Source organism: Ctenocephalides felis, unplaced genomic scaffold (genome assembly GCF_003426905.1).
Source record: "Ctenocephalides felis isolate EL2017-DRISC unplaced genomic scaffold, ASM342690v1 CF-g0.4_SCAFFOLD_01170, whole genome shotgun sequence".
NCBI classification, from domain to species: domain Eukaryota; kingdom Metazoa; phylum Arthropoda; class Insecta; order Siphonaptera; family Pulicidae; genus Ctenocephalides; species Ctenocephalides felis.
Window position 1 is genome coordinate 62721387 of NW_020537324.1, and position 9585 is coordinate 62730971.

Consider the following 9585-nt stretch of genomic DNA (forward strand, 5'->3'; position numbering starts at 1 on the left):
AAAAGTACGTGACATACCTCAACAATTAATTTTTGCAGCCACGAGTACAAGTTTTACAATATACATGTGCAGGGTTGTCCCAGAACTCAACCAACATGTTTCCGTTTGTCTGTTCGTCACGTTTTCTTGTGATAAATTTATGAAATGAACATTATAAGAACCATGCAAATTTTTAATGCTATTATAAATATATAATTTATAATTTATTGTTATATAAATGTGTATAATGGTCGACACTAATAAATGTGTGAATCACGAGTGTTACCGTATTACTAATAAACATTATTCAAAATTGTTATATGATGCATTTATTTTTACTTAGATGCCATCTTGTACAGTAGCAAATAAGTTTTACTTCAATCGCGTGTGAATCTTACGCGCACTTTTTTTTTAAATTCGATTTAGGTTTGTAGATTTAAACGTGGACAAAAATTTTCATATTTTTCTGCTAATTATAGAGAAAGACTTTTAGACAAAAACAAAAACGAATGGCTTTTAAACTTCTGAAATCAGTCCAGTCATTTTTACTTACTTACCCTACGTCCAAAGAAAAAGTCTGAATACTGTCAATTAAACATTTTTTGTTTTATATTTTAATATATCTGACTCAAAACTAAGTATCACTGTTAAATTTCTCTTTACAGTAAAATATTCATAATTGTATGAGTACTGTCCATAAAGCATCAGAAAAATCTAAAATAAAATATATTTTGTGATACATAAATAAAAATTAATAGTACTCCTCGGCTCTATTATATCGATATTATAGTCTAAAACAAAATATCGATACATTAACTTTATAATAAGTGTTAAATCTTATGATTCATTTATATGCTGCTTTAGTAAAAATATTTATATATCCATATTCAAATATTTTTATAAAATGTGTAGGCAAATTATAGATAATTTTATGCTCATTTTTATGATTTTTGGTAATATCGATTTATTGAACAAAAACAAAAGTCCTTAACCAATGAGAAAATGCATCCTAGAATGCTGGCTGTACCTGGTGCCAAAACAAAAAAGTGTGAATTTTCGATTCAAGTGATTTCGTGAAACGAAAAATTTTGATCTCAGAAGATTAAATCTCTGTTAAAGTTTAAATCAAATTTAATTTGATAATTTTTCATTCGTAATTGTGCGAAGTGAACGCGTATAAAAAGGATTCAATTTGATAATTGATTATAAAATAATAATCGATCATAATGACTGAGTCGGCTCTTATTGAAGAAAACAGGTGAGTTCATTTATCTACGTGTGATTTTTTGTTTAGGTATGTCAAAAATAGTATATTTTGATCAAGATTATTCATATTAAACTAATATTAATTAATTCAACTAATATTTTAAATATTTAATAATAATTTATTAAAGATATTTTTAATTATTATTGCTGATGTTTTGCGTTTTTGAATTTAAGTTTGACCAGTTACCTTACAATTTTTTTTGAAATTTATTGATTGCAAATAATAATCGCACAGATAAAATTATAAATTATAATTTATACTAATATTAATTTTTTCGGCAATTTGAAACCGCGTTTATTATGAACAACAATTATTTTTTTGTTTTTGAATTTTTTTTATTTCGTTTAGTTTTGAGAGTGAAAGGGGTGTATTGAAGGATAAATTTTTACATTGTCGTTTTGTTAATGCATTCGATTTAACATAAAATAAATTTAATACTGCGGAATTAGTTGTTAGATTATAAATAGACATTATTATGAAACAATTTGGAATTTATATGCCGATGATTAAAGCTTACTGAAATAATGAAAATGAATTTGTGAATTTTGCTTTTCTCCTTTTTGGTGTAAAAGAAAGTCATGTTTCATATTTAGCTTACAGTATATATTTAGTTTATTTTTAATTAATAATTAGATATGTTTTAAAACATTTTTTAATTTTAATTTTTTCTGAAAATATTTTGGTTCACGTTCAAAAATAATCTATTCATTTGAATTAAAGCAACGGTTTAAAGAATATTTTGAAAATATTTTTAATGGTTACTTTATTACATATGTTTTATCTCTGACAATATCTATGAATATGAAGAACATATCATTAATTAAAAATTAAATTTTATTATTATTTTTTGGCGCCCTGTGGACTGGTAGTTAGAGCCTTGGACTTCGAACCAAAAGTGCCTGGTTTGATAGTCACCTCAGACAGCCTGATGTCAAGCAATAGTGACATCGGTTTTCACTTGTAAATACAGCAAAAGCAATATGTTACCAAGTAAAAATAGCTTTTTCAGACATTGCTGCATCTATAAATTATAATAATAATAATTAATCTCGTAGAGAGAGTGGCCGTTTGGATTGCCATCTATAAAGCTTAGTCGCTTAAGAAATTGGTAAAACATATCATAGGTCTCTTTAAGTTCAGATTGCCATTAAATAATAGTACAAAAATAATGTAATTTAATTTTTTTTCGTTTTATATATATTAGGGTAAGGGGGGTCACAAAAGTTCAATTTGAAATCGAGCAATTATATTGTGAAAACTAAGCCAACTATATCACAACAAATAACATATATCAAACAAACAATTATGTCTAATAAAATTCCCAGCAAATTTAACATTCAAAAATGTATTTTTTGCCGTTTTTTTTAAGAGGAATTGTCATCTGGTCCTTTTTACCCCATAGGCGAGGTAAAAAACAGATCCAATGTCGTATTTTTAATTTTAAAGGTATTTTACGAAAAAATAGCTACATTATTCAACCAATGCAAATTATAAATTTAATGGATACATTTTTCACAGACATAACACTGTATATAACCTTGATCTAGTATTACGTCAGAAATATTTATCATCGGAGTTGGATAACTATTTATTTGATCTATATCTTGTAAAATTGCTTTTTTACCATAATAACTATTTTTTAATTTTTACACCTTTGCCGCCACAAGGTTCTGCTGGTCTTTTATACCCCACCCACGTGTAAGCTATTATAAAGGCTATACTAAAAAAACTGTATAGTATAAAGGCTATACTAAAAAAAATCTAACTTAAAATTAACAATACATCTTATGACACAATTAAATAGCGTCTGCTTAAAAATTATATTAAGGTCTCTTAGACTAAACAACGAAAGAAAATACTTTTGTTACGATTTTTTTAATATTGCAGTTGACTTCTGATAGCAACGTCGTAAGAATCAAGGTGATGGCTGGTTATGCATATTTTCCCTCTTCTTTCAAATATTGTTAAAAAAATCTTAAGTTAATTTGTTTGTGAGTTATCGGTAGTGGTCCTTGATACCCGCGGACTTTCAAACCCCACCCCTCCCAACTTTATTATTATTATTATTATAATTATTACACAATCGTTTTTACATCCACCTTAGACAAGCAACAAGTAATTTTTTATGCAAATAAGCTTCAAAAGTACAAATTTATCTGACATTGTCAGTCATTTTGAGAACAATAGAATTTCGTTGATTAGTCCGATTGTTGTCATTAATCGAATGAAACAAAATAAAATCTATATTTTTACGAAGCAAAATAAGTTTGCCTAAAACTCCAACTGAAAAAAATTATAGAAATTATAATTTATACCGAAGTTCATTTCTATTAGAAAGTCGACATATGACAATATTGGCAGTTGACAGTAACATTGTAATTCATCATTTACGTAAATGCAATAAGAACTAAATTGTGCGGTAAATAATCCAGCGGCAAATAATCGAGCGGCTCAGGACAAAGTAATTGGAGACACGAGGCGACCATTACCACGTCGACAATGATGTAAGATGAATGACTTCTTGTTCACATTTCTTGCAAATATTATTTAAATGACAATAAGTCATTTATCGCCGTTTTGTATTAGCAACAAACAACTTATGTAAATTAAATTTATATCGGTTTCGTAAAACATTTTATTTAGAAAGTGGTATAAGTAATTTTTTAGCTTTTTCTGTTCCGTATTGCTGCTTCCACTTTTTTTTGCATACAACAAGTTAAGAAATTGGTTAAACGATTTTGTGTTTTATGTGCAATTGCGATTGAAGTGAGGAATTAATTAAATATTGTTTTTAATAATAATCGGCTAATACACGCCCGTTTAGAGTAGAAAGTAAGGCATATCAAGAATTTTAGAATAATTATATACCCATGTTATAAAAAAAAATTATGGTTATTTGTTGACTTTGTGTACACGTACATAAGTCATATACATTTTATAAGTTATCTTTACAATTTTATTTGATTTGATTGTATATAATTTTATGACGCACCTTATATTATTTTTTTTGACAAAAATATTATAAAATTGGTTGGAAGGGAGATTTTTTACTTACTATCATCCTCCATAGTTCTTTTCTACCCTTTTTCCATTTTTGCACTCCATAATGACGTGCTCAGCATCCGCCCTAGTCGCTCCACCCAAGCAATAGCAATAGTTATAAAAGTTATATAACTTGCAAACGTATTGTACATAGTCTACGTGCGAAATAATATTGTTATAAAAACGGTTGCTAAAATACAAATTATATTGCAGGTATTTCATAGAAAACAACCCAGAAGTTGTCATATGTAGAAGCGACCACAAAGGTCCAATTTTATTTTCAGTAATTATACTGTCAAAACCCAATGAACTACATCACAACACATATTAAACAAACAACTATCACACTATGTTCAGTGAAATTTCTAGTTAATTTTCTAATATAGAATTAGTTTTTCTCCATTCAGAGTGCGCCATTTAGATGTGGTCAATGGAAATGTTGAATAACTTGAACAATTTTCAATGAAATTTGATAAATCTTTTTTATTATCAAATTTAAATCCTTATACTTTTTTTAGCTAGGTTTGAGACATTGACTTCATTCCATTGACCAAATTTTGATAATGTACTCTGTAATTTCACCAAAAAGTAGATCAAAATAAACCAAAACTATAATAAGTAAATCAAAACTAAAATATATAAATTTTGAATGAACTTGTAAACATGTGATTAATAGATATAGTAACGACTCTAGCCGCTCCAGTTCTACAATACCTATTACCAATACCAATTTCTTATACCTATAAAACATTTACGCTTACTATAATACATAATTACATAAAATTAATAATAATTAGTTTATTATAAAATATCTGATCATATATATCTTATCTCACTGATTTTTTTTTATTTTCAGCATCCAAGTTGAGGGTCCTGTTGAGAATCAGCAAGAAGTTTCTGTTGCACCTTTGAACTCTTCTAATGAACGTTTGGATCTTGAATCGAAGGAAGCAATTTATTTGAAAAAGTCACCTATCAGTCAGCTGATTGAATTGTGTTCTCGTGAACACATCTACCCCCCGTTATTTTCCACTGAAATGGTTTGCGACTCGAATGGTTTTCCTCAATTCAAGACCAGTGTTGTCGCATTCGGAATGAAGGCATCGGAAACGGCGGGCAGAAAACGTCTATCCAAGCACAAGGCTTGTGCTCTGCTTTTGGATATGGTGAAGGAAAGGTGGTTTAAAATCAAGTTAATTGAATAATTAAATAGATGCAAATATTAACATTATCATAGCTATCATTAACTATCTAACTTATTAATTTTTCACCTAAGAACCTTAATTTTATAATTCTTTGACATTTTAATCGCGCGACACTAAAATTGGAAAATTATGTGCGCATGTGAGCCAAAATTTGACATCAATGGGCCGATTCTGCTGCCCAACAGACCAATGTTATGGCAAGGCCATTTTACGCTATTCCATACATTATGCTACCGAATCATACTGAATACTGCCAAAAAGTCATGTATTTGCATTGCATTCAGGCGTTTTACACATAAACTGCAACGTCGCTTATCTAAGTTCGTTTTTTTGTCATTTGCACAGTTTTTAGGTTAGGTTTTCTATCTGACAACCTGAGAAAAACGCCTGACTGCACGACATGGCTTTTGTCAATAGAACAAATTAGAATGGAAAGTTCTTCATAACACAGCCTTGCCATAACATTTGTCTGTTTTGCGGCAGAATTGGATTTGCAGAACAACCACATGGCTTTTGTCAAAAGATCAAATTAGTATGGAAAGTTCTTCATAACATAGCCTTGCCATAACATTTGTCTGTTTTGTGGCAGGATTGGATTTCAAAATTTTAAAGCCATTTGTTAAAACTCAATGATGACTTGCAATAATTAGTTTAATTAACCTAAACCGGGTTTAAAAATTGGAAGACTCGGGAATGGTGCCGATTAGTTTTAAGTAAAAATTAATCTAAATCTGTTTTTTTCGTAAGTGTTAAAAAAAATAGAGCAATTTTGATTAAACTTCATACACGGTCTTAACAAACATCTCGAAATATTATAGGCCTACGAAAAGTGATTCAATTAAAAAAAAAATTAAATTATGGAACAACAGGGCTTGCGTTTGAGACATATAAGGTGCACAAAATCAATTGGAAATCGGATTTTTTAGTTATTTAAAAAAATTAATATTAAAATGAACAGTTTATAGCTCATTTATCGCCAAAATTTTAAAAGTTGTTAAATCTCAATTGTTGTTTGATAATCGCACTTATTGCACATATGTTCATGCAACTTGCCTCAATGCAAAATGCCACTTACAGATAGTTTTTTTTATTTAATTAATATTTATCTTTTGTATAGGTTTTTCATTTAATTAATCCAATGTAAGTGGAATAAAGTATAATAAATTTGAATTTTATCAATTTAAAATACTGAGAAGTATGGGGCAATTCTGCTGTAACAGGGCTAATAACTAATAATGTTATGCTTGTTTCTTGGTAGTGAGATCAATGAAAATGTCTCTATTTGATGTGCGATCAGGCGTCTTTTACATATAAACAAGCAAGAAAGAATCTTATGATTACAGCATCTTTGATGATGCATTTTTTACACAGTTTGCAGACATTTTTCACAGTTTTCACTACCAAGAAACAAGCACAACAAAGCGTTGCTATGACAACGCTATGCTATGGGCCTTGTTACGGCAGAATTTTAGCCATTAATAAAATTTAAAATAATTTCTAAATTTTATTAATTGAAAATTAAAGAAGTCTTATATTCAAGGTTTTATATTTTCATTGTAATAATAAATATGTTTATTGTCAATTATTTATCTAGCGGCGTGGATATTTATTGTGAAACCAAAAAAACTTCGAAACTGATGGTTAATTTCAGCAATGCTGATTTTGACCCTAAGAAGGAATTTACTAGTGATGTAGCTGGGCCAAGTAGACGTAGGAATAACCCTGTTGGTTGGTTGCAGGTAAAACTTATTCTGAAATTTAAATTCATGTATATGACATAACTATTAACTTATTCTATAATAGGAGTTCTGTACATCGAAAGGATGGCTGACCCCAACTTATACGCTGATGCTTACCGAAGGAGCAGCCCATGAACCTAAGTTTTACGTTACGTGCAGTCTAATGAAGTTTTTCGAAGTGGGTGCCCATCGTACCAAAAGAGGTGCCAAACGCGAGGCGGCCAATAAAGTGTGGCGCCAGGTTTTTGCGGAAAATGTTGACGTAATCACCAAAACTTTTGAGGAACTTAGAACTGAATAAAGAAACTAAGTTGAAGGCTTTCTTACAATTGTTTCTAATGTTATGGGTATCATTTTTGATTCTTAAGTGAATGTTTGTGAACTAACCTACTCTGTGTTGTATTTGGTGTGTGTGCCAGCTGTGGTTCTTATCTTCGTTGTTAGCCCAGCTACTACATATATGATATAAAACTTACTATCTATGTTGTAATCGTTTGTTGTATTGATTCATAATTTTCCGAAAATTATAATTTAAGTATGTTTATTATTAACAATGCATGAATGGTAATCTACTCCGATTTGCTCGCATCTTTTTATATAGAGATTTTATTTACAGAATTCAATGTTAGATGCTGCTACCAGTTAATCAGTATTTTCTAAATAGAGACTTGAATAAATTATTTATATTTTAAACCACTTATTTCTAGTTCTGATGTAGCATTAAGCTGAGTTCCTAATCCCTTATTAGTATTTTTAATTACTTTTTTAAAATTTCTCTAAATTACATTTCTCTAATTACAATCTATCTTTACACAATAACATATAAGACATTTGGTAATTTTGAGGATATATGAGCATTCAACATCAGAATGAAAATGCTTCATTTCTTCACGTTTTAAAAATTTCTGAACATTTTGTCATACCTCAGTAAAAATGGATCTGTGTGTATGTGTCTGTGTATGTTTTGTGTGTCCGCGCTTTTGCGTTCACGTTTTCGGGCGCAGGGATCAACCGATTTGAATGGTTCAAAAAACATTTGATTCCTATTGATAGGGAGATGTGCTGATTAGTTTTTGGCAAAAGCAGGTCCAGCCGTTCCGGAGATACGGAGCAAAGAGTGCAGAAAATAGAAATCGAGTTTTTGAGAGATCGGAGCATCGGATTTAAATGATCTAAAAGTCATTCAATTCGTAATGACGGGGAGAAGTAGTGATTAGATTTTGGCAAAGGCAGGACCAAAAGTTTCGGAGATACCGAGTTAAATGTGCAAAAAATAGCAGTTTTTGAGAGAACTAAGCATCTGATTTGAATTATTAAAAAAACTTTCTGCTTGTTTTAACAAAATAATTGCTTTTGAGAAAAAAATATTTCAAATTTTTTTTCTAATAATTTTAACTTTGTAATTCAGTTTATATCTCTTATATATACGTTTATATAAATATCAGGCAATGTTACAGGATTTATAATAATCTATATAAAAACATTTAATATTTCTGTAACATATTTTGTTACGATACGGGAAGTTCCAGCAATTTGCCTTCAGACACGATGCCATACACAACTAGTTTATTTTTTTTTTAGTAGTGATTAGATTTTGGCAAAGGCAGGTCAAAAAGTTTCGAAGATACCGAGTTAAATGTGCAAAAAATAGCAGTTTTTGAGAGAACTAAGCATCTGATTTGAATTATTCGATAAACTTTCTGATTGTTTTAACAAAATAATGCTTTTGAGAAAAAAAATATTTAAAATTTTTTTTCTAATAATTTTAACTTTGTAATTCAGTTTATATAACTCTTATATATACGTTTATATAAATATTAGACAATGTTACAGTATTTATAATAATCTATATGAAAACATTTAATATTTCTGTAACATATTTCGTTCCGGTACGGGAAGTTACAGCAATTTGTCTTCAGGCACGATGTCATACACAACTAGTTTAATTTTTTTAGAAAACTTTTATTGGGTAATACATTATTTTTCATATTGAACACAGTTTTGTTTATTTGTCAGCAATATTTATACTTACGTTAATTGCTATTCATAATTAAAATGATTCAAAATATGAAATTTATCTCTTTTGCTTTTCGCGCTCGATTCAAGATTCAAATTTCGCGCCCGTGTAACGATCGGTGAAGTTATTGCTCTACGTTATATGCAGCAAACTTCATGCGGTACGAGTTCAGGGCGAGTCCATTGCGCATTCTGTATTTGTCATCTCTGTCTAACATATTAGCGATGCGTGCGTGTGACAGAGAGCAGTGTGGTGACACGAATGCTTGTGAGGAGCTGTCAAGAATTATCGTATTTCTTGACAAGACGCCGTCGCGTGCGGTGGTCTAGTAGTAAA

The 9585-nt window shown here is 29.6% G+C and overlaps 1 protein-coding gene across 1 annotated transcript; it reads left to right on the forward strand.

The window, feature by feature from the left end:
* The first annotated feature begins 1205 nt into the window (after positions 1-1205).
* LOC113367525 (interferon-inducible double-stranded RNA-dependent protein kinase activator A homolog A-like) lies at positions 1206-7533 on the forward strand. The gene is made up of 4 exons (XM_026609125.1): positions 1206-1237; positions 5145-5465; positions 7088-7232; positions 7297-7533. The coding sequence occupies exons 1-4, from the start codon at positions 1206-1208 to the stop codon at positions 7531-7533; spliced, it is 735 nt and encodes a 244-aa protein (XP_026464910.1).
* Positions 7534-9585: the final 2052 nt, after the last annotated feature.